Genomic DNA, 27389 nt, shown 5'->3' with positions numbered 1-27389 from the left:
CGCTAGAAAGGTGTTCACAACACACAAAGTATGTCATAGAAACCCTTCACAAACTAGGTTTCTCAATCAACTACACAAAGTCACACCTTCTGCCATGTCAAACACAGCAATACTTAGGGGCGACAATCAACACAGCAAAAGGGATGGCCACTCCAAGTCCACAAAGGGTTCAGGCATTTCACAAAGTAATACAGGCCATGTATCCAAATCAAAGAATACAAGTCAAAAGGGTGATGAAACTCCTAGGCATGATGTCCTCATGCATAGCCATTGTCCCAAACGCAAGGTTGCACATGCGGCCCTTACAACAGTGCCTAGCATCACAGTGGTCACAGGCACAGTGTCAACTTCTAGATCTGGTGTTGGTAGACCGCCAAACATACACCTCGCTTCAATGGTGGAACAGTATAAATTTAAACCAAGGGCGGCCTTTCCAAGACCCAGTGCCACAATATGTAATCACTACAGATGCCTCCATGATAGGGTGGGGAGCACACCTCAATCAATACAGCATCCAAGGACAATGGGACACTCACCAAAAACAGTTTCACATAAATCACTTAGAACTATTGGCAGTATTTTTAGCGCTGAAAGCATTTCAACCCATAATAAGCCACAAACACATTCTTGTCAAAACAGACAATATGACAACAATGTATTACCTAAACAAACAGGGAGGCACACACTCAACACAGTTGTGTCTCCTGGCACAGAAAATATGGCATTGGGCGATTCACAACCACATTCGCCTAATAGCACAATTTATTCCAGGAATTCAGAATCAGTTAGCAGACAATCTCTCTCGGGATCACCAACAGATCCACGAATGGGAGATTCACCCCCAAATACTGAATACTTACTTCCAGAGTTGGGGAACACCACAAATAGATCTATTTGCAACAAAGGAAAACGAAAAATGCCAAAACTTCGCATCCAGGTACCCACAAGATCGGTCTCAGGGCAATGCGTTATGGATGAGTTGGTCAGGGATATTTGCTTACGCTTTTCCCCCTCTCCCACTCCTTCCATATCTAGTAAACAAGTTGAGTCAAAACAAACTCAAACTCATACTAATAGCGCCAACATGGGCAAGACAACCTTGGTACACAACACTACTAGACCTCTCAGTAGTGCCTCATGTCAAACTACCAAACATACCAGATCTGTTAACGCAACACAAACAACAGATCAGACATCCAAATCCAGCATCGCTGAATCTAGCAATCTGGCTCCTGAAGTCCTAGAGTTCGGACAATTAGACCTTACACATGAATGTATGGAGGTCATAAAACAAGCTAGGAAACCTACCACTAGACATTGCTATGCAAATAAGTGGAAAAGATTTGTTTATTACTGCCATAATAATCAAATTCAACCCTTACACGCATCTGCCAAAGACATCGTAGGATACTTACTACATCTGCAAAAGTCAAAGCTAGCTTTTTCTTCCATTAAGATACATCTTACAGCAATTTCAGCTTACCTGCAAATTACGCACTCAACTTCTCTATTTAGGATACCAGTCATAAAAGCATTTATAGAAGATCTAAAGAGAATTATACCACCAAGAACACCACCAGTTCCTTCATGGAACCTCAACATTGTCTTAACACGACTCATGGGTCCACCTTTTGAGCCCATGCACTCTTGTGAAATGCAATACTTAACATGGAAAGTTGCATTTTTAATTGCCATCACATCTCTAAGAAGAGTAAGTGAGATTCAAGCATTTACCATACAAGAACCATTTATTCAAATACACAAGCATAAAGTAGTTCTACGGACAAATCCTAAATTTTTACCAAAAGTCATATCACTGTTCCACTTGAATCAAACAGTAGAATTACCAGTGTTCTTCCCACAGCCAGATTCTGTAGCTGAAAGAGCACTACATACATTAGACATCAAAAGAGCGTTAATGTACTACATTGACAGAACAAAACTAATTCGAAAAACAAAACAATTATTTATTGCTTTCCAAAAACCTCATACAGGAAATCCAATTTCTAAACAAGGCATTGCTAGATGGATAGTTAAATGCATTCAAACCTGTTATCTTAAAGCAAAAAGAGAACTGCCTATTACACCAAAGGCACACTCAACTAGAAAGAAAGGTGCTACCATGGCCTTTCTAGGAAATATTCCAATGACCGAAATATGTAAGGCAGCGACATGGTCTACGCCTCATACATTTACTAAACACTACTGTGTAGATGTGTTAACAGCACAACAAGCTACAGTAGGTCAAGCAGTACTACGAACATTGTTTCAAACAACTTCAACTCCTACAGGCTGAACCACCGCTTTTGGGGAGATAACTGCTTACTAGTCTATGCACAGCATGTGTATCTGCAGCTACACATGCCATCGAACGGAAAATGTCACTTACCCAGTGTACATCTGTTCGTGGCATGAGTCGCTGCAGATTCACATGCGCACCCGCCTCCCCGGGAGCCTGTAGCCGTTTAGAAGTTGATCTTGAACATTTGTAAATTTGTAAATATATTACTTTAAACTACATTATGTACATACGTATTCACTCCATTGCATGGGCACTATTACTAGCATACGCAACTCCTACCTCACCCTCTGCGGGGAAAACAATCTAAGATGGAGTCGACGCCCATGCGCAATGGAGCCGAAATGGGAGGAGTCCCTCGATCTCGTGACTCGAAAAGACTTCTTCGAAGAAAAACAACTTGTAACACTCCGAGCCCAACACCAGATGGCGGGATGTGCACAGCATGTGAATCTGCAGCGTCTAATGCCACGAACAGATGTACACTGGGTAAGTGACATTTTCCATATATATATATATATATATATATATATATATATATATATATATATATATATACACATATATATATGGTGTATTGCCCTGTACCCGGATATCTGTCTGCTTATGCAAGATGCTAAACCATAACACAAAAAAAGCAAAATAGTAAACAGGTTAGTAACGTGGTCAGTAAGATTGGGGGGTTGCGAGAGCTATAGGCATTTGCAATGTGAATGCATTTGTGTATGGCTCTGGTGCAGTTTTTATTGCTTATTGATACACACAAATGCATTAACATTGCCAATGCCTGTATCTCGCAGATTGCCGAGACCTGTTGACTTTGCCAATGCTTTTTCCATTGAAGACATTTAGGAAAGATCCTCCTCCTACCCCATGCAGATGAGAGCCTCAGTGGTAGGAGCTTCCATCCTGTCTACACCCAGCTATGTCAACGCTTGTTATCCAGGCCACACTGCCTCAGAACGTGGCTGTCAGACAGTTTTTTAGGTTGCAAAGATTTGAACATATGTCTGACACCTGTTGTAAATTGAACTCAGTGTAGAACCCTGGACTGGTGCCCCTACTATTCAGACCCGTATTTCATGTTACATCCCTTCATGCTTTTCTGGTTAGTATCTCACCTCATGTCATCAGTCCCTCGTTGTAGGCTGACATGTATGGAAGGTGGAGCTTTTACTGTACCATGCCTTAAACTTTGGCATCACTTGCCACCACAGATGTGTGCCATCCCAAACCACACATCCTTTCTTAAAGCCTTAAAGAGCCAACTTCTTCAGTAGTTAGGTTGGTCCTTCTTGTAGCCCTTTCACCATCCCTAGTGTTAAGATGCCTCTTAGTGAACATGTGGTGATATTTACCAGTCATTCATTCATTCATGCAAGTGGCTCCCTGGGCATTGTGTGCACAATGCAGAGCTGATAGTTCTGCTGTGCTAGTGTTGCTGCTCTTTCATAGACAGAGATCAATTTTGTTGTCATCCTGCTGCAGAGTTCCCATAGTTGGCAGATCACACATGGCCCATACTGCTCAACGTGCAGCACCCGGCGGGCTGGCGGCCCAATACAAATAAAGAAAAATCGAATTACAGCCTTTGGCAAGCCTGCCTGTAAAGGGGGCGTAATTCACGTTGCTGTCCTTAATTATAGCAACCACGATTCAACTAGTTTTACCGTGTGGTGCCAAAGTTTGTACCAAACACCTGTTTTCCAGCAAGTCCAATTCCGATATAAAGACAATCACGGACTGTGGAACTACGACCCCTGCAGGGTTTACTGTGTAACGACTGGCCTTCCGTGAGAGTGATTGACCAGTTTACTTTTAGTATTGGCTAATGGCCACATTTCTTCTCTAATGTTCTTCCGTGCCCTTGGTGTGAACCCCTCTGATACGATGACAACAGTGCTTCTTTTTAACTTTAATGAAATGTACTCTCACGCTGCTGAGCTGTTCATTATAATTCGGTTACCTACCATCTTTTTGACAAATGCTGCGGTCCAACTAGCGTCGGGCTGCACACGACATTCAAATCTCTGGCCTCTTAATTCTGGCCATTATGCAAGAATATCAGCCTTTGACAGATGCGGGTGTGCCCTGGTGCCTTCAAATGGCTTTGTTCATAAACAGCAGCAGCGCGTTTAACTTATAATAAGGCAAAGGTCTTCAAACTGAGGGGCAGGCTCCCCTAGAGGGGCCTCAGGTGTCCCCGGGGGGGCGCCAGACAATGGCCAAAAAAAGCATTATGCAGATAACATGCATTTGCTTTAAGCGGAAGCTTGTTATTGCATTTTTTAAAAGGTAACAGTACTAAACTGCAATGTTTAAATAGGTTTAGACATATTTAAACACTGCCATTTTTATGAAACAATTGTGAAAAATTCTGAGTGGGGGCCCAAATGTTTTTATTTTTTAACTGGGAGTCGCGGCATTAAAAAGTTTGGAGACCACTCTAATAAGGTGATACGTTTCTACATGTGGAAAGGCCTTCAGCTGACTAAAGTTCTGTTCGATGGCATCTGTCGCTGTAGATACGCATGTTCTGCAATAGCTCGCCATCTGGTGTTGGGCCGGAGTGTTACAAGTTGTTTTTGTTCGAAGAAGTCTTTCGAGTCACGGGACCGAGTGACTCCTCCTTTTGTCTCCATTGCGCATGGGCGTCGACTCCATCTTCGATTGTTTTTTTTCCGCCATCGGGTTCGGACGTGTTCCTGTCGCTCCGAGTTTCGGAACGGAAAATTAGCTAATTTCGGAAGATTTTCGTCGGTATTGTTGCGTTCGGGATCGGCGTACTTAGATTTCACACCGCATCGAAGATCGAAGAGCTCCGGTGCCCTTCGGGGTAGTTTTTCGATCCTCTGTCGGGGCCTGGTCGGCCCGACCGCGTGCTGAAGAACGCCGATGGAACGGACCCCGTTTCGTTTCTGCCCCAAATGCCACAATAAATACCCCTACACAGACCAACACTTGGTCTGCAACCTGTGCCTGTCACCTGAGCACAGCGAAGACACCTGCGAGGCCTGTCGTGCGTTCCGGTCCCGAAAAACACTCCGAGACCGTCGAGCCAGAAGACTTCAAATGGCGTCCGCACCGACAGCCCAACGGGAGTTCGAGGAACAGGAAGAAGAAGGTACCTTCTCGTTCCAAGACTCAGACTCCGAAGGATTCGACGACACACAAACCGTGAGTAAGACGTCGAAAACCACACAAAGAAACATTTACAAGGCCCAGGGGACGCCACTGCCACCAGGCCATGGCTCCACCCATAAATTCGGTGACCGACCGTCGGCACCGAAAAAGGCCAAAACAGTGCCGAGATCGTCCGACTCCGGTCGAGACACCGGCACGCAGCCTTCTCGGGACCGAGAAAGTGCTGGAGACAAGCCTCGACACCGAGATGCCGGTGTGGACACGGCTCGACGCCGAGACAGCGGCACCGAAACAGATCGACGCCGAGAGGTTTCGGCCCCGAAAAGGAAAAAAGTCACCTCGGAGCCGAAAAAACACGCAGACAAAGTTTCGACGCCGAAACAAACTGCAAGCGACCCAGCTTCAGGCTCTTATACAGAAGAGCACTCGCTAACCTCCCAAATGCAAAAGCATAGGTTTGAGGAAGAGCTACAAGCAACTGATGTGGACCATACGCAAAAGCGTATCTTCATTCAGCAGGGGACAGGAAAAATAAGCACCCTTCCCCCCATTAGGAGAAAGAGAAGGTTGGAGTTCCAGACGGAGCAAGCACCACAACCAAAAGTGGTTAAAAGAATTACACCACCACCCTCTCCTCCGCCCGTGATTAACGTTTCACCAGCACAAACTCCATCTCACTCCCCAGCTCACACCACCATGAGCCAGGGTGACCAAGATCAGGACGCATGGGACCTATACGACGCCCCAGTGTCAGATAACAGCCCGGAGGCCTACCCTACAAAGCCATCTCCACCAGAAGACAGCACCGCGTACTCTCAGGTGGTGGCTAGAGCAGCACAATTTCATAACGTAAGCCTCCACTCAGAACAGGTCGAGGATGATTTCTTGTTCAACACACTCTCCTCCACCCACAGCTCCTACCAAAGCCTGCCTATGCTCCCTGGTATGCTCCGGCACGCAAAAGACATATTTAAGGAGCCGGTCAAAAGTAGGGCAATCACACCAAGGGTGGAAAAGAAGTATAAGCCGCCTCCTACGGACCCGGTTTTCATCACTACACAGCTGCCACCAGACTCTGTTGTTGTAGGAGCAGCTAGGAAAAGGGCCAACTCTCACACATCTGGAGATGCACCACCCCCAGATAAAGAAAGCCGCAAGTTTGATGCAGCTGGTAAAAGAGTCGCAGCACAAGCTGCAAACCAGTGGCGCATCGCGAACTCCCAGGCACTACTTGCGCGCTATGACAGAGCCCACTGGGACGAGATGCAACATCTCATTCAACATCTGCCCAAGGACTTCCAAAATAGGGCGAAACAAGTGGTTGAGGAGGGACAGACCATCTCCAACAACCAGATACGTTCCTCCATGGACGCTGCAGATACAGCTGCACGGACAATTAATACATCTGTAACTATCAGACGGCATGCATGGCTCCGAACGTCTGGATTTAAACCAGAGATTCAACAAGCAGTTCTCAATATGCCTTTTAATGAAAAAGAACTGTTCGGTCCAGAAGTGGACACAGCGATTGAGAAACTCAAAAAAGATACGGACACTGCCAAAGCCATGGGCGCACTCTACTCCCCGCAGAGCAGAGGGAATTACAGCACATTCCGTAAAACGCCCTTTCGAGGGGGGTTTCGGGGTCAAAGCACACAAGCCAGCACCTCACAAGCAACACCGTCCACTTACCAGGGACAGTATAGAGGAGGTTTTCGGGGACAATATAGAGGAGGGCAATTCCCTAGAAATAGAGGAAGATTTCAAAGCCCCAAAACCCCTACTACTAAACAATGACTCACATGTCACTCACCCCCTCCACACAACACCAGTGGGGGGAAGAATAGGTCATTATTACAAAGCATGGGAGGAAATCACTACAGACACTTGGGTTCTAGCAATTATCCAACATGGTTATTGCATAGAATTTCTACAATTCCCTCCAAACATACCACCAAAAGCACAAAATTTAACAACACACCATTCCAATCTCCTGGAGATAGAAGTGCAGGCACTATTGCAAAAGAATGCAATCGAATTAGTGCCAGACACACAAATAAACACAGGAGTTTACTCACTGTACTTTCTGATACCAAAGAAGGACGAAACGCTCAGACCAATCCTAGACCTCAGAGTAGTGAACACTTTCATCAAATCAGACCACTTCCACATGGTCACACTACAAGAAGTATTGCCATTGCTAAAACTACACGACTACATGGCAACTTTAGACCTCAAGGATGCTTATTTCCATATACCAATACACCCATCGCACAGGAAATACCTAAGGTTTGTATTCAAAGGAATACATTACCAATTCAAGGTACTGCCTTTCGGATTAACAACCGCACCAAGAGTCTTTACCAAATGTCTAGCGGTAGTCGCTGCACACATAAGAAGGCAGCAAATACATGTGTTCCCATATTTGGACGACTGGCTAATCAAGGCCCATTCATTCATACAGTGCTCAAATCACACAAATCAGATCATACAAACCCTCTTCAAACTCGGGTTCACCGTCAATTTCACAAAATCCAAAATTCTGCCACGCAAGGTACAACAATACCTGGGAGCCATAATAGACACATCAAAGGGAGTAGCCACTCCAAGTCCACAAAGAATTCAAAATTTCAACACCATCATACAACGCATGTATCCAACACAAAAGATACAGGCAAAGATGGTATTACAACTCCTAGGCATGATGTCATCATGCATAGCCATTGTCCCAAACGCAAGACTGCACATGAGGCCCTTACAACAATGCCTAGCATCACAGTGGTCTCAAGCACAGGGTCACCTTCTAGATCTGGTGTTAATAGACCGCCAAACTTACCTCTCGCTTCTGTGGTGGAACAACATAAATTTAAACAAAGGGCGGCCTTTCCAACACCCAGTGCCACAATACGTAATAACAACAGATGCTTCCATGACAGGGTGGGGAGCACACCTCGGTCAACACAGCATACAAGGACAATGGAACGTACATCAAACAAAACTGCATATCAATCACCTAGAACTTCTAGCAGTTTTTCAAGCACTAAAAGCTTTCCAACCAATAATAGTTCACAAATACATTCTCGTCAAAACAGACAACATGACAACAATGTATTATCTAAACAAGCAGGGAGGGACGCACTCCACGCAGTTAAGCCTGCTAGCACAAAAAATTTGGCATTGGGCAATTCACAACCAAATTCGCCTAATTGCACAGTTTATACCAGGGATACAAAATCAACTCGCAGACAATCTCTCTCGAGATCACCAACAGGTCCACGAATGGGAAATTCACCCCCAAATTCTGAACACTTATTTCAAACTCTGGGGAACACCTCAGATAGACTTGTTTGCAACAAGGGAGAACGCAAAATGCCAAAACTTCGCATCCAGGTACCCACACAAACAATCCCAAGGCAATGCCCTATGGATGAACTGGTCAGGGATATTTGCTTACGCTTTTCCTCCTCTCCCTCTCCTTCCTTACCTGGTAAACAAACTCAGTCAAAGCAAACTCAAACTCATATTGATAGCACCAACTTGGGCAAGGCAACCCTGGTACACAACGCTGCTAGACCTATCAGTGGTACCCTGCATCAAATTGCCCAACAGGCCAGATCTGTTGACACAGCACAACCAAAAGATCAGACACCCAGATCCAGCATCGCTGAATCTAGCAATCTGGCTCCTGAAATCCTAGAATTCGGGCACTTACAACTTACCCAAGAATGTATGTAAGTCATAAAACAAGCAAGAAGGCCATCCACCAGGCACTGCTATGCAAGTAAATGGAAGAGGTTTGTTTGCTACTGCCATATTAATCAAATACAACCATTACACACAACTCCAGAACATGTAGTGGGTTACTTGCTTCACTTACAAAAATCTAACCTAGCTTTCTCTTCCATTAAGATTCACCTTGCAGCAATATCTGCATACCTGCAGACTACCTATTCAACTTCCCTATATAAAATACCAGTCATTAAAGCATTCATGGAGGGCCTTAGGAGAATTATACCACCAAGAACACCACCTGTTCCTTCATGGAACCTAAATGTTGTCCTAACTAGACTTATGGGTCCACCTTTTGAACCCATGCACTCCTGCGACATACAGTTCCTAACCTGGAAGGTGGCATTTCTCATCGCCATTACTTCCCTGAGAAGAGTAAGCGAGATTCAGGCGTTTACTATACAAGAACCTTTTATACAACTACACAAAAATAAAGTCGTCCTAAGGACCAATCCTAAATTTTTGCCAAAGGTTATTTCACCGTTCCATCTAAATCAAACAGTGGAACTTCCAGTGTTCTTTCCACAGCCAGATACCGTAGCTGAAAGGGCACTACATACATTAGATGTCAAAAGAGCATTGATGTATTACATTGACAGAACAAAAAACATCAGAAAGACTAAACAACTCTTTATTGCATTTCAAAAACCTCACGCAGGAAACCCAATTTCAAAACAAGGTATAGCCAGATGGATAGTTAAATGCATCCAAATCTGCTACCTTAAAGCTAAACGACAGCTGCCCATTACACCAAGGGCACACTCAACCAGAAAGAAAGGTGCTACCATGGCCTTTCTAGGAAACATCCCAATGCAAGAAATATGTAAGGCAGCCACATGGTCTACGCCTCACACATTCACCAAGCACTACTGTGTAGACGTGTTATCCGCACAACAAGCCACAGTAGGTCAAGCCGTATTAAGGACATTATTTCAAACTACTTCCACTCCTACAGGCTGATCCACCGCTTTTGGGGAAATAACTGCTTACTAGTCTATGCAGAACATGCGTATCTACAGCGACAGATGCCATCGAACTGAAAATGTCACTTACCCAGTGTACATCTGTTCGTGGCATCAGTCGCAGTAGATTCGCATGTGCCCACCCGCCTCCCCGGGAGCCTGTAGCAGTTTGGAAGTTACCTTCAATTATTTATATATGTATCATCTCAACCTTAAATAGGTGCATACTTAGTCACTCCATTGCATGGGCACTATTACTACAAGTCAACTCCTACCTCACCCTCTGCGGGGAAAAACAATCGAAGATGGAGTCGACGCCCATGCGCAATGGAGACAAAAGGAGGAGTCACTCGGTCCCGTGACTCGAAAGACTTCTTCGAACAAAAACAACTTGTAACACTCCGGCCCAACACCAGATGGCGAGCTATTGCAGAACATGCGAATCTACTGCGACTGATGCCACGAACAGATGTACACTGGGTAAGTGACATTTTCATTATATAGATATTTTCTGGAATCAAAATACATTTATAAAAAAGTGTAAAAAAATAGATAAAACACAAGGTATCAGGCCTTTTCCATCAATGCACCCAGAATCTGGAACAACATCCCTGTATCCATTGGGACCGCCCCTGCGGTGCTCCAGTTTTGGAAAGATGATGCACCTTGTTAAAGAACACTACATCACAATGCATTAACCGTTCAGAATACAGCTACCTCTCATTGACTTTATCCTTGTTCCTGTTCACCACTCACTGTGTTTTGGTTAACTACACTCGGAGTAAGAGATGAGTAGTAAGTGTTTCTTACACTGTTTCAAACTGGGTATGTCCTGTAGCTCAAGTAGATGTTCAGACCAGAGCTTTGTGTCCACTACCGACAGAGCTGTACCTCCAAGAAGTTTGCTAATAAACATTCTCTTGGCACCCAGATGTGAGCTTGTACATTTTATTTTTTTAGCAGCAGTGTATCACCTGGGCGGGTCCTGTGTGCCATGTCTCCATGCATTGGTCCATGGAGGTCCGGCTGAGAAATTGAACCCTGGCATTTTTCAGTAACCAGTGACAAGAGCGCAGGATTGAGGAGGCCTGATGGTATTTAGAGAAACCTGAAAAACTGCACATCACATGGTTCTAGACCTTCTACAAACTGTATAATATATTATCTGAGACCCACACCAACACGAAAATCATGATGGACCGAGCACTGGTTCATACAGGAAAGCATTCATGTTCCCTATGAAGGGATGTAGTCGGTACAATTCTTGGTGATGGATACAACCCGTTCTAACAGGGTTCAGTGTGCACCAAACATAAAGATCAGTGTATTTATCTTGTTGGCAATTGGGATCTCTCCTTCCCTTCACCTGGAATAAGTGATTCCCTGTCCATCAATGACTTGACCAGACAAAAACACAAATTTAGGAAAAATTTATGGAAAGTGCTGCTCTACCGAGTGCAGCGCCACTTTCCCTGTGCCCCTTAGCAACCCCTACTGCCACCATGTGTGTGCCGTATTTAAAATATGGCGCACCATGGTGCAGGGAAGGGGGCAACAGCGTCAATCTATGTGACACTATGGATGTACTCTGCAGGAGTAGTGCCAAAATATTGGCGCTATTCCTGCAGAGTACATAGGGGCCCATTATAAATAATGGAACCCCCCATTGCAGGCGGTAAAAGTGACGAAAAAAATGGTGCAAAGAAATCTCATATATTTCCTTGCGCCATTATTTCAGCCCCCGTAATGGGGGAAAGCCCCCCTTGCATACATTATGCCTGGAGCAGGCATAATGTGGCACAAGGGTTTACAAAGTGGCGCATTGCACCACTTTGTAAATATGGCGTGTGGGAAATACCACCTTAACACCACATTTGCGTCAAAGTAAATGCTGCAAATGTGGCGCTGGGTGGTGATAGGGGCTCATAAATATGCCCCCAAGTGTCTCCAATTATGTGCTATAAATAAGCCATGGTTAAAAAAAAACGCTCTATCGTCAGTGTAAATATGAACACCCTGCCAGTTTATCCAAAAGGTAATGCAAAGTTTACATTGTAAATTGGAGTAGTATCTGGAAAAGTGTGTTACTCCAAAGCACACAAGCCACCAAGGAGCTATGTTGTCCAGACAATAAAGTTGTGTAATTACTTTAGAAAGCCCCTGATCAAACAACAGTTGATCCAGGCAACAAGAAGTCCAACAGGACGAAAGGAGCGTGGAATCTTTGTTACCAAACACAATAGTGCTTTCTTTACATTTAAAAGAGCGAGTTCTGTCACTATTGGCCAAATCTACATGCTTCCGAATATCTCAAATTAAAATAATTACTGCGCTCACTCAAGCAAAACATTTACAGGTTTCACCAGTTACCGAGGCGTAGGGAGCTAAAGAGAGAGTTCTCGGTGTAGGGGGCAAGAAGGCATGGGGACAGTAGAGGAGGGAGGCCGAGACATGTAGATACTGTTGAAAGAATTCACAGGAGGACACAGGAGATAGAAGACATGAGGACAGGGAGGGAATGGAAACACATGGAAGATACAGACCATTCAGCATGAAAATGGAACACCTAAGACCCTTACATACATGCAAATCGTTTGATGGAAGGTTACAAAATGAATTTATTTCACACCCTCTAAGGAGCCCTCTCTATGGACCATCAACCACAGGCAGACTGCTCTGAGCATACTCAGGTTTTGTGCATGGTTCCCTGACCGACTCCCCTGTGCAACATCTTCAGAAGGAAAACCCCAAACTAGTAGATTATTGTGAAGTCCTTATTTTTATTTTGGAAGGTGTCACCTTTCAGATACTAGATACTACTGTCAACCAGCCACAGAATCTGTGTGTGTTTGGGAAGTTTGAGCTCAGTCGCTGATTCTGTGTTTTATTCTTTTTCATCGTGTTCTTGGGTTGCACATAGATCAATCTTAGGTGTGTCACAATAGTTCTGTTTTCATACCACTCCTGAAAACAATGTAGTTTAGCTCTGCTATCAGTCTTTGGGTCAAACATTCAACCGTTACGTATCCTGGACTCCCAAGATCCTGTTTTAGTGTTCGACCACAGAGAATGCTCGTTGGGTGATTGAGTGTGCCGTTGCCTTGTGCAGGGGCTTCGTAGTAGTAATTTTATGTAAGTATAATTGACCTTTGCTTGACAAAGGTCTTATGAACAGTGTAAAGAACCTTAAACTTTGCCGCCACTGAGAGCCAATGAAGATCATTCGGGGCTGATTTTGTATGACTGTGCTTTTTCACATTTAGGTACAATCTTGCAATCTGTCGTTCAGGTTCTTTGGAAAGCCACTGTACATCATCATACAGTGGTTTATCATTCCATCACCAAGGCTCTTGTCAGCTCCATAGTGATTGAATCAGAGGAGTGGGATGATTCTCCTGAAAAAGTTGCAAGTTAAGGTCCTTGACGACTGCATCAACTTGCAGCACAAAGGAAAGATCCACAATGAAAATAATGCCCAAGAACATACTTGCGTCGCAAGGAGGGGTGATGTTCTTCGATTCAATGGCCATATTGGGGCTGCAGCCTTGAAACCTGCATTTCCAAACACCATGACCTGAGTCTTACTTCCATTCAGGACCCAGGAGCTCTCCTTCGTGCAATGGAATATGTTGGCCTTTTTGCTTACCTTTTTTTCTAGCCAGAAATGGGTTTGTGTCATCTGTATACCCTGGAAGATCATTAGCTATTTCTAAAGGAGCTTGGACGAAGAATGTCCGTAGATGTTGGCTACGTGACGCTGAAAAAGATGACACATCACATCTGCATAGGTTAAGTGGCTGACTGTCCAAAGCAGCAGCACCGTGGCAGGGACAACACTCTGTTTACAGGCAATACTGACCACAGTTGGATGAAGCTGATGAGAGGTTTCCTGATCCCTCTCCGGCAAAGACCACAGCAGGCAGACGATCATCTTACTCTCCAAGACCCTCAATTTTGCCAAAATGCTAAGGAATAAGCTAACGCCATGCTATATAAAATAACATAATCAAGCATTATAGATTTTCCACTCATATTTAAATGTCAGTTTTGAAAAAAAAAAGGCATGTACTATAAAGAAAAAACTCTTATTTTTGTCTTATTGCAAATGTTGGTGCCATTGCACATAGGTGCAGCTTTGGTCAGCGTGCAATACAGCAGCAGCTGCTCCGCTGAGGCGGAGGAGCGTCGCCCCACTGCTATGTGCTGTGAAGAAAAAGGAAAAATAATATGATAATAATGCAACGTTATTATTATTTTATTTTTCCTCGGAGAGCCAGGTTAGGGCAGGGCAGAGGTGGGCTGGAGAAGGAGTGGTGCGTGCACCATAAGTGCGCATGATCGTTTGGCAGGCCGTAGACGGTCGGGCAAACAGTCATGCACACTTAGCATTTCTCTACCCGGCTGTATTGCACAGCCAGAAGGAGAAAGTGCACACAGTCCCAGTCCCTGTCTGAGCAGCGAACCAGGCCGCTCAGACCAATCACGATGTTGCTGTCATGCTGGTGACAGCAGCGTTGTGATTCGAGGGGAGGGTGTAAGCCTGTGTGCTTCCGAGAGTCGGGAAAGAGAAGAGGACGAAGGAGAGACGGAACTGTTTCTCCCGACGTAAAAGGTAAGTGTTTTTTTATTTTATTTTATTTATTTAGACCCCGTCCCACCACCCCAATTGAGAAGTAGCCGCCACTGGTGCAATACTAAAAGAATATCTATAACATGACAAAGGATGGTTCGATGGCATCTGTCGCTGTAGATACGCATGTTCTGCAATAGCTCGCCATCTGGTGTTGGGCCGGAGTGTTACAAGTTGTTTTTCTTCGAAGAAGTCTTTCGAGTCACGGGACCGAGTGACTCCTCCTTTTGTCTCCATTGCGCATGGGCGTCGACTCCATCTTCGATTGTTTTTTTTCCGCCATCCGGTTCGGACGTGTTCCTGTCGCTCCGAGTTTCGGAACGGAAAATTAGCTAATTTCGGAAGATTTTCGTCGGTATTGTTGCGTTCGGGATCGGCGTACTTAGATTCCACACCGCATCGAAGATCGAAGAGCTCCGGTGCCCTTCGGGGTAGTTTTTCGATCCTCCGTCGGGGCCTGGTCGGCCCGACCGCGTGCTGAAGAACGCCGATGGAACGGACCCCGTTTCGTTTCTGCCCCAAATGCCACAATAAATACCCCTACACAGACCAACACTTGGTCTGCAACCTGTGCCTGTCACCTGAGCACAGCGAAGACACCTGCGAGGCCTGTCGTGCGTTCCGGTCCCGAAAAACACTCCGAGACCGTCGAGCCAGAAGACTTCAAATGGCGTCCGCACCGACAGCCCAACGGGAGTTCGAGGAACAGGAAGAAGAAGGTACCTTCTCGATCCAAGACTCAGACTCCGAAGGATTCGACGACACACAAACCGTGAGTAAGACGTCGAAAACCACACAAAGAAACATTTACAAGGCCCAGGGGACGCCACTGCCACCAGGCCATGGCTCCACCCATAAATTCGGTGACCGACCGTCGGCACCGAAAAAGGCCAAAACAGTGCAGAGATCGTCCGACTCCGGTCGAGACACCGGCACGCAGCCTTCTCGGGACCGAGAAAGTGCTGGAGACAAGCCTCGACACCGAGATGCCGGTGTGGACACGGCTCGACGCCGAGACAGCGGCACCGAAACAGATCGACGCCGAGAGGTTTCGGCCCCGAAAAGGAAAAAAGTCACCTCGGAGCCGAAAAAACACGCAGACAAAGTTTCGACGCCGAAACAAACTGCAAGCAACCCAGCTTCAGGCTCTTATACAGAAGAGCACTCGCTAACCTCTCAAATGCAAAAGCATAGGTTTGAGGAAGAGCTACAAGCAACTGATGTGGACCATACGCAAAAGCGTATCTTCATTCAGCAGGGGACAGGAAAAATAAGCACCCTTCCCCCCATTAGGAGAAAGAGAAGGTTGGAGTTCCAGACGGAACAAGCACCACAACCAAAAGTGGTTAAAAGAATTACACCACCACCCTCTCCTCCGCCCGTGATTAACGTTTCACCAGCACAAACTCCATCTCACTCCCCAGCTCACACCACCATGAGCCAGGGTGACCAAGATCAGGACGCATGGGACCTATACGACGCCCCAGTGTCAGATAACAGCCCGGAGGCCTACCCTACAAAGCCATCTCCACCAGAAGACAGCACCGCGTACTCTCAGGTGGTGGCTAGAGCAGCACAATTTCATAACGTAAGCCTCCACTCAGAACAGGTCGAGGATGATTTCTTGTTCAACACACTCTCCTCCACCCACAGCTCCTACCAAAGCGTGCCTATGCTCCCTGGTATGCTCCGGCACGCAAAAGACATATTTAAGGAGCCGGTCAAAAGTAGGGCAATCACACCAAGGGTGGAAAAGAAGTATAAGCCGCCTCCTACGGACCCGGTTTTCATCACTACACAGCTGCCACCAGACTCTGTTGTTGTAGGAGCAGCTAGGAAAAGGGCCAACTCTCACACATCTGGAGATGCACCACCCCCAGATAAAGAAAGCCGCAAGTTTGATGCAGCTGGTAAAAGAGTCGCAGCACAAGCTGCAAACCAGTGGCGCATCGCGAACTCCCAGGCACTACTTGCGCGCTATGACAGAGCCCACTGGGACGAGATGCAACATCTCATTCAACATCTGCCCAAGGACTTCCAAAATAGGGCGAAACAAGTGGTTGAGGAGGGACAGACCATCTCCAACAACCAGATACGTTCCTCCATGGACGCTGCAGATACAGCTGCACGGACAATTAATACATCTGTAACTATCAGACGGCATGCATGGCTCCGAACGTCTGGATTTAAACCAGCGATTCAACAAGCAGTTCTCAATATGCCTTTTAATGAAAAAGAACTGTTCGGTCCAGAAGTGGACACAGCGATTGAGAAACTCAAAAAAGATACGGACACTGCCAAAGCCATGGGCGCACTCTACTCCCCGCAGAGCAGAGGGAATTACAGCACATTCCGTAAAACGCCCTTTCGAGGGGGGTTTCGGGGTCAAAGCACACAAGCCAGCACCTCACAAGCAACACCGTCCACTTACCAGGGACAGTATAGAGGAGGTTTTCGGGGCCAATATAGAGGAGGGCAATTCCCTAGAAATAGAGGAAGATTTCAAAGCCCCAAAACCCCTACTACTAAACAATGACTCACATGTCACTCACCCCCTCCACACAACACCAGTGGGGGGAAGAATATGTCATTATTACAAAGCATGGGAGGAAATCACTACAGACACTTGGGTTCTAGCAATTATCCAACATGGTTATTGCATAGAATTTCTGCAATTCCCTCCAAACATACCACCAAAAGCACAAAATTTAACAACACACCATTCCAATCTCCTGGAGATAGAAGTGCAGGCACTATTGCAAAAGAATGCAATCGAATTAGTGCCAAACACACAAATAAACACAGGAGTTTACTCACTGTACTTTCTGATACCAAAGAAGGACGAAACGCTCAGACCAATCCTAGACCTCAGAGTAGTGAACACTTTCATCAAATCAGACCACTTCCACATGGTCACACTACAAGAAGTATTGCCATTGCTAAAACTACACGACTACATGGCAACTTTAGACCTCAAGGATGCTTATTTCCATATACCAATACACCCATCGCACAGGAAATACCTAAGGTTTGTATTCAAAGGAATACATTACCAATTCAAGGTACTGCCTTTCGGATTAACAACTGCACCAAGAGTCTTTACCAAATGTCTAGCGGTAGTCGCTGCACACATAAGAAGGCAGCAAATACATGTGTTCCCATATTTGGACGACTGGCTAATCAAGGCCCATTCGTTCATACAGTGCTCAAATCACACAAATCAGATCATACAAACCCTCTTCAAACTCGGGTTCACCGTCAATTTCACAAAATCCAAAATTCTGCCACGCAAGGTACAACAATACCTGGGAGCCATAATAGACACATCAAAGGGAGTAGCCACTCCAAGTCCACAAAGAATTCAAAATTTCAACACCATCATACAACGCATGTATCCAACACAAAAGATACAGGCAAAGATGGTATTACAACTCCTAGGCATGATGTCATCATGCATAGCCATTGTCCCAAACGCAAGACTGCACATGAGGCCCTTACAACAATGCCTAGCATCACAGTGGTCTCAAGCACAGGGTCACCTTCTAGATCTGGTGTTAATAGACCGCCAAACTTACCTCTCGCTTCTGTGGTGGAACAACATAAATTTAAACAAAGGGCGGCCTTTCCAAGACCCAGTGCCACAATACGTAATAACAACAGATGCTTCCATGACAGGGTGGGGAGCACACCTCGGTCAACACAGCATACAAGGACAATGGAACGTACATCAAACAAAACTGCATATCAATCACCTAGAACTTCTAGCAGTTTTTCAAGCACTAAAAGCTTTCCAACCAATAATAGTTCACAAATACATTCTCGTCAAAACAGACAACATGACAACAATGTATTATCTAAACAAGCAGGGAGGGACGCACTCCACGCAGTTAAGCCTGCTAGCACAAAAAATTTGGCATTGGGCAATTCACAACCAAATTCGCCTAATTGCACAGTTTATACCAGGGATACAAAATCAACTCGCAGACAATCTCTCTCGAGATCACCAACAGGTCCACGAATGGGAAATTCACCCCCAAATTCTGAACACTTATTTCAAACTCTGGGGAACACCTCAGATAGACTTGTTTGCAACAAGGGAGAACGCAAAATGCCAAAACTTCGCATCCAGGTACCCACACAAACAATCCCAAGGCAATGCCCTATGGATGAACTGGTCAGGGATATTTGCTTACGCTTTTCCTCCTCTCCCTCTCCTTCCTTACCTGGTAAACAAACTCAGTCAAAGCAAACTCAAACTCATATTGATAGCACCAACTTGGGCAAGGCAACCCTGGTACACAACGCTGCTAGACCTATCAGTGGTACCCTGCATCAAATTGCCCAACAGGCCAGATCTGTTGACACAGCACAACCAAAAGATCAGACACCCAGATCCAGCATCGCTCAATCTAGCAATCTGGCTCCTGAAATCCTAGAATTCGGGCACTTACAACTTACCCAAGAATGTATGGAAGTCATAAAACAAGCAAGAAGGCCATCCACCAGGCACTGCTATGCAAGTAAATGGAAGAGGTTTGTTTGCTACTGCCATATTAATCAAATACAACCATTACACACAACTCCAGAACATGTAGTGGGTTACTTGCTTCACTTACAAAAATCTAACCTAGCTTTCTCTTCCATTAAGATTCACCTTGCAGCAATATCTGCATACCTGCAGACTACCTATTCAACTTCCCTATATAAAATACCAGTCATTAAAGCATTCATGGAGGGCCTTAGGAGAATTATACCACCAAGAACACCACCTGTTCCTTCATGGAACCTAAATGTTGTCCTAACTAGACTTATGGGTCCACCTTTTGAACCCATGCACTCCTGCGACATACAGTTCCTAACCTGGAAGGTGGCATTTCTCATCGCCATTACTTCCCTGAGAAGAGTAAGCGAGATTCAGGCGTTTACTATACAGGAACCTTTTATACAACTACACAAAAATAAAGTCGTCCTAAGGACCAATCCTAAATTTTTGCCAAAGGTTATTTCACCGTTCCATCTAAATCAAACAGTGGAACTTCCAGTGTTCTTTCCACAGCCAGATACCGTAGCTGAAAGGGCACTACATACATTAGATGTCAAAAGAGCATTGATGTATTACATTGACAGAACAAAAAACATCAGAAAGACTAAACAACTCTTTATTGCATTTCAAAAACCTCACGCAGGAAACCCAATTTCAAAACAAGGTATAGCCAGATGGATAGTTAAATGCATCCAAATCTGCTACCTTAAAGCTAAACGACAGCTGCCCATTACACCAAGGGCACACTCAACCAGAAAGAAAGGTGCTACCATGGCCTTTCTAGGAAACATCCCAATGCAAGAAATATGTAAGGCAGCCACATGGTCTACGCCTCACACATTCACCAAGCACTACTGTGTAGACGTGTTATCCGCACAACAAGCCACAGTAGGTCAAGCCGTATTAAGGACATTATTTCAAACTACTTCCACTCCTACAGGCTGATCCACCGCTTTTGGGGAAATAACTGCTTACTAGTCTATGCAGAACATGCGTATCTACAGCGACAGATGCCATCGAACTGAAAATGTCACTTACCCAGTGTACATCTGTTCGTGGCATCAGTCGCAGTAGATTCGCATGTGCCCACCCGCCTCCCCGGGAGCCTGTAGCAGTTTGGAAGTTACCTTCAATTATTTATATATGTATCATCTCAACCTTAAATAGGTGCATACTTAGTCACTCCATTGCATGGGCACTATTACTACAATTCAACTCCTACCTCACCCTCTGCGGGGAAAAACAATCGAAGATGGAGTCGACGCCCATGCGCAATGGAGACAAAAGGAGGAGTCACTCGGTCCCGTGACTCGAAAGACTTCTTCGAAGAAAAACAACTTGTAACACTCCGGCCCAACACCAGATGGCGAGCTATTGCAGAACATGCGAATCTACTGCGACTGATGCCACGAACAGATGTACACTGGGTAAGTGACATTTTCATTCTTCAACCATGCATCAAATTAATCAGTTAAAATAAAGACTGAAAAGAGGAAACAATGATTGGTGAAGCCAGTCGTTAAGGTCCATAACTGAAAGTGCCTCTTCAGTCACTGATGAGTTCAGGCACTCAGTTACCCAACATACATGCAATCTGCCACTTATCCTTGCACTCATGCAGCCATTCACTGATTCATTCTTGCATTCAGCCATTCACCCATCCACAATAAAACACACACACAAACTCAACTAGCGTATCCAAGGTAAATTAAAAGAACAAAGGTAGCAAAAGGCCAAAATACTACTGCCTAAAAATAGTGGGCTATACTTATGATAACAATATAAGGAAAATATTTAAATATGGCAATAGGCAGCCATCTTGGAATGACAGTGTGCACTATTTTCACGTTTCAATATGGCTGCCATATTCAGAAGCAGTGCGCCAGCCACCTTGGAACAGCCAAAATGATGCACTAAGGACTATAACGCTTCAAGATGGCTGTGTGAAATCAGTGCATTGCAACTGTGATGAGCAGCAACTGAGGGCGCTGTGTGCAATTTGTGGGGAACTGCAGGGGACTTTAAAAATCTCAGAAATAAAAACTAAGGACATAGAAAATAAGAAGTGAAAAGGGCCTATAAAAGGAGAAAGTGGACCACATAACCAGGCTTTTAAAGCACACTCATTTTCAGGCAAATCTGCACACTTCATTTTGAAGGAATGCAGTCAGTCTCAGAGCAGTAGCATCAATGGCTGAAGTGGGTTTACCCGCTGTCCCGTGCAAAGCCCTGCCATGGGCAAAAGCAAAATATAAGTAAGACCTGAACAATCCAAAGGCTGTCTAGAGCTGACTCAAGTTCACTCTATATATTTATATGCCTCTAGGTAGCTTTTATGATTTTTTATTGCATAAGCTTGGTCAGATCAAAAAATGTGCTTCAAAACTTAGGCAGCTAAACACTATGCATGAAATTACAAATTGACAAAATGATATACAACCTCTCCTTAGAGGGTCTACCAAGGATTATCCAAGTTTAAATCTTTTACCTCACGTTTCTTTAGAGGAAGTAACCAACACCAAAACCCTTGCCTACTGCAGCAAACTTTGAGTTTCCATGTAGCAATATACTTGAATGCAGGCTTTATCATAGTGTAATAACAATGCACCCTTAAAGGCCTCTTGCATTTAGCTATGCTTTTCAAAATAAATAAATGAAGTGTACTGCCTTTGTCATACTTTTTCATAACAAACACATCAGACCTCTGGCATCCAACATAACTTTCCCAATGAACCAATCAGGACTGTAGCTTTTATCTTTGGCTTGTTACCATACTCAGCTCAGGCCTGCTGTAGTAAGCATAACCCTTTCCCACAATGCTTCCATCAGGCATACAGTCATAAGATTACAAATATGTACAAAATTATAGTTGGCTTAAAATATATAACTCCTCCTAAAACGGCCCAACAAGGATTCTCTCAGTCCATCAGGAACACATTTATAAAATTACAAATATAAACAATGTTATGGTTGGCTAACCATGCATAGCCTCTCCTCAAAGGATCTAGCAAGAGTTATCACAGTGCTCATCTTCTGCCCCCAGAGTTTGTCAGAAGAAGTAACCAATACCAAAAGCCCTTGCCTACTAATGAAATCTGTAATGTTTCATCTCACAAAATCTTTGTGTGCAGGCTTTAAAATAGTATAATAACAATCATCGCTTAAAGACATATTGCCTTTGTGCTTTTCACAGTAATCAGCCCTATAGTTTCTGACTGACAAAACCTTTCCCAGTCTACTAGTCAGGTCTATAGTCTTGACTACTATCTAGTCACCAACCAACACAGGCCCACGGTATTGAGCATACCCATAATGTCTGTAATACAAGCAACATTTTTTTTTAAACACACATCTTCTGCATAATCAAATACTGTCAGTCTTAAAACTCTGTTTTTCTGTTGATCACAAATGGTAACCAAGGGCAGAATTTCCAGATGTCTCCTATTTGTGAAACAAGGCAGGGAGAGACAAATGAATAACTTACAAAAAGATAATTCAATATCAAAATCTAAAGAAAAGATTGCAGTGTATCAAGAGCACTGACATTTGATGCAATATAATATATTACACAGTTGTGATCACAGTGGACTTGCATGCTGGATCAGAGGCACCTTAATAATGTATCTTCTGTTTTTTTGCAGTTGACCAGTCAGGATAAAACCCCTACTGTCATTCTCCGGGCACTACAGAAGCACAACCTGGACTCCTGTGCTCCAGAGGAATTCCAGCTCATACAGCTCCTCGATGAAAACCGAGGTGAGAGTCAAGCGTGTCTGGCGGTGAGAGGACAACACTACCATGAGACAACCTTGCCTGGCATGGTAGTGAGAGGGCAGAAGGGCAGGGCAGAGCCTAGGCTAGCACGATTGTGAGAGTCAAGAATGAAAGAGGAAGCCAAGTCTGAAATTGCAGTGAGAGAGCAGCATGATGTGACAGTGTGAGAGAAGCCTTCTTCGGCTGCCAGCCTAATCTGCAGAGTAGAAAACGTTACTCGTTTCTCCACAATGGAAATCTTCAGTAATTCCATAAACATTAACTATGTTCTGTTAAATCAATATCTGGAACATACCTTTTTATGATAAGATAGTGGGTCATCACTAATGTGATGCTACCTGATGACTTCGCTCCCACAAATAGGCCTATTCACAGTGGCGAAATACACCAATACCCGGACTGCAAATTGGAAAATTCTTAGCACAAATCCAAAAGTAAGGTCCTATTGATCAAGTGGTTGGACTCCTTTCTGTATTCCTGACCTCCCTTCTATTCAGTATTAAAAGTTATCTACAAGTTCAAGCACCCAAAAATAAGAATTGTCTTTTTTAGCTCCAGACAAGCCATGCCAATGGCCTGTCCAAACTTGTTTCACCTATTGAACAAACCACACAAGTGATTGCACAGAATGGTCAGCAAAATCCTCTATAACAGGGTATCTTTAGCACAGACATTTGAGCTCACTTCTGGCTCACAAACATTTTAAAAGAAGTCTGCATTTGGCGACAAAATCTTTAAGTATCTTTAAACACAAAAGGACGCGCATGTCGTGTCCCGGGAAGCACTCTGATTGAAGGAGTTTGGCTTTTCCCCATAAAAGTTCACCGGGTACCTATTACAGCCTTGTAGAAAGCATCCTCTCCGACATTGTTCTTCTCCATTCCACTCACCAAAGATGTTTTGGAGGGTTTCTAAATACGTTATATCCCTAGAAAGAAGACCATCTTCCAAATGGAAATGAAATATTGTTCTTATAAAATTGAGGTGTCTCCTTTTTGAACCAATGTATACAACTAACCTTACCACTCGCCTTACAAGGTAACTTTCCTAGTGGCCATTACATTGGCCAGAAGGATGCGCGTGATATATGCCTTCTGTTTCCAAAAGCCTTGCATTGCCGTATTTGTGTTGCTGTTTTCCTAAACTTTCCTCAAAAGATGTGAAGAAAGAAGAAGAAAGACACTTACTGCAGCAAGACAAATTAGATATTACCTTGACAAAACTAGGCAATTTAGGGATTCACTGCAACAGTGTGAACCTACTTGTACAGGCTTGTATCCCTTCAAACAATCAATGGCCAGGTGGATAGTCACTTGCTTCACTATTTGCTATCGTTTTGATAGCAAATAGTGAAGCAAGGGACTTTACTTGGTAGGACTAGAGCAGTTGCAGAAGAAAGAAGGCATGACTATCTAACGCTGAGATTTGCAGAGTGAGCAATTAGAAGTCAGTATACACATTTGCCAATTTTAAAGGTTGGATTATCATTGTAGAACCAACAGGTGGCCTAGACTTTACTGCAGAACTTATTTAAAGATTCAATATTGTTTATTCTTCTGCTCTATTCCCCTGGCTCACAGTGCAAGGGAAGCTCCTTCCATTCTATTAATTGTTTATGAACATGAATGAATGCATGATTGAGAAGGAAACGGTACTTGTTTTTCATCATGGCACCTTCATTAAATTAAGAACATTTAGCCAGTCCGGTGAAGCCAGATGAATGGAATGAACATATGGAATCGCAACCTTTTCTCTATGTGATACTTTAAAAAAAAACGGCTAGCTCCCTCTGCACTGCATTCTGGATACCTTGAGCAGCTTGTTTTGCTATACCCCTATTCCCTGACTCTGTGGGTGCGCGGCCCCTGTCGCGACTCGATGTGCCCACACCAAATAGATAATATGTACCCACTCCCTTTTTGAGGCTGCTTTCCCTTCTGCCTTTAGTTACTGTGCTTTTACTTTCGGAAGAATAAAAAAATGTGTTCTCTTTTATTTGTTTGCTTAAACTTAGTTTTAATTCAAAGGAGAATTTAAAAAAACAAAAATGTAGAATGTTGATAGTTATTTGCTTAAATGTATGTTGAGCTATATAATGTTCTTAAATATCAGTGAAGGCCCTATAAAAGGAGAACTCAGTTTGACAAGCTCATGAGAACTTAGGGCTGGTATGTTAGACAGCCTGGTAAGTAGTGCTAAGTCACCCTGGCATGGCATTGACAGTATTGCAGTGCGATCCAAGCCTCGTTTGGCAGAGACAGCCAAGCCTGGCATGGCCATGAGAGCCCAACGTTGCTTAGCAGTAAGTAAAAGTCTGGAATGCCAGTGAGAGAACTTCAGCCACAGAAATTAGAGGCATTTCTGCATTGCTGCATGGTCAGAGAGGTGTGAAATTAAATGTCAGCCTGCTTGAAAGGCAGTGAAAGCTTAGCTTGGCAGGGCAAAAAGAACCACTTTTCCTATCGGGTGCGCCAGCCACCTTTCAAAAATCTACAAGCCATGTTTTTGTCTGACTTACAGAATCAACGTGTAGTTGCCAAATAGATGTCTTTTTGATATACTAAAAGACCTTAGAGGAACATAAAAAATATGTTAACACGCCATGTCTCATTTGCAATATCACGTTTGATGCAGACCAGTAAAAACACAATTTTAAAAAGGAAGTAATTGAATATTTAGGGTTTTGTCTTTCCCCAAAAGGCATTACAGTGGGTCCAACGAAAATATCTGCCATTCTGGATTAGCCGTCGTCTACCTCAGTCAAAAAAACACAGTGCTTTTAGGCTTGGTAAACTTTTGTTGAGCATTCATCAATGGATTTTCTCTTAAAACTAGCCAAACAATTCAAACCTTAAAAAAGGCCAACTTGATGAACAGATTTCATTAAAGCCCAGAGGCAGAAATAACCTTTCAAGATTGTATTGAATGGGGGCATCTGTTATTGGAAACACATGAACCTTTTGAAGTGAGAACCAACCATAGAAATCTAAAGTATTTTCAGACCATGCAGTATCGCAACAGTTGTCAAGCTCATTGGGCTTTCTTCTTTTTGCAATTTGACTTCTATATCACCGATAGTCCTAGTTCACAAAATCTTGCTCATGCCTTGTACTGGAAGTACACAAGAGGCAGGATTCTTCCTGAACCTATATTTTTACTTCCCAACAAGGTTATTGGGTTAGTTCTCTCTTTTCTCCAAAAGTGAACAATAGCCTAACTCGGTTAGAGCCAAAGACATTCAGTCCAAGGCACCTTTGGTTCATTGGCAGAATTTATATTTCCAGGCATTGTTTATTTGAACTTAAGAATTAAATGATTAGTCCTTGAAATATGTGCCATGACACCTAGATTGCTCGTTAAGGAGCAGTGAAGTCCACTTGTGATTTGGTTTGTCACTCTTTTTTGGTGGCCAGCAGTAAGAAGGATGTAGAATTCTATATTTGTACATCTCCAGTTTGTGGAGGAAAAGTCATATGAAAAGTCATATATGGTAAACCATTTGGACATTAGCCACCTATTCAAGTAGCTGCCCATCCTTGGAATATAATTTATGGTATGGGACTTTGTGAAGACTTGCCTTCTCCTGGGAGTTAGAAAGTATGATTACTGTACACAATTTTCCAAAATGGCACATTTCACTCCATTTAAGTCCTTACCTTCTGTTCCGGTCATAGGTAAACGATTTGTCACAGATGTTTCCTGTTATATACCATTATTTTGTACAGGGGTTAAAGGGGGTGGCAGTCTGTTTCCAGCCTTTTGAGAGCTGTGTGTTTTACCCTAAAGATACATCAAAGACTTTCTTGTGGTTTTCACCCTCAAACCAATAACAAATTGAGAGATTAAACCAATGTTTATAACAAAACTTACATTTCACTTATGCTACGCAGTCCTGAATTTCTACAATTGGAAGAATTTGCATATGCTAGTGCCTTTAATTCTGCAACCAAAATAACACCCTTCTGTTGCCTTCAGTAATAACATCCTTGTATGGGTCCTTCTCCACCTCTAATATGTTTCCTGGTTCCAGCTGCCTTTTATTTTCTCAAACGTTTACAACAACGTAGACAGATTATTGCCAATACTTTATTAGATGTTGCGTAGTCCATAAAGAATGCAGCTGATACTCATTGAAACTGGAGACAAAATATAGTTATTTTCATGAATTCTGCTATTCTGCCATCTACTGGTCCGTAAACTGCCATGTTTCTTTCGGCCTTTACCATCAGCAAATGTATAAATTCTGTG

The 27389-nt window shown here is 43.9% G+C and overlaps 1 protein-coding gene across 5 annotated transcripts in view; it reads left to right on the top strand.

Annotated features, from left to right (window-relative positions):
* The window catches only part of RGL3 (ral guanine nucleotide dissociation stimulator like 3), a 319494-nt gene that overhangs the window by 285892 nt on the left and 6213 nt on the right, over positions 1-27389 (top strand). For all 5 annotated transcript variants that reach the window (XM_069231883.1, XM_069231882.1, XM_069231881.1 and 2 more), the window contains one exon: positions 23009-23123. In XM_069231883.1, the coding sequence (XP_069087984.1) occupies positions 23009-23123 (115 nt within the window). The remainder of the gene's footprint in view (positions 1-23008; positions 23124-27389) is intronic.

Source organism: Pleurodeles waltl, chromosome 4_2, assembly GCF_031143425.1.
Source record: "Pleurodeles waltl isolate 20211129_DDA chromosome 4_2, aPleWal1.hap1.20221129, whole genome shotgun sequence".
Lineage (NCBI taxonomy): Eukaryota > Metazoa > Chordata > Amphibia > Caudata > Salamandridae > Pleurodeles > Pleurodeles waltl.
This window is presented reverse-complemented; position numbering and strand designations above follow the sequence as displayed.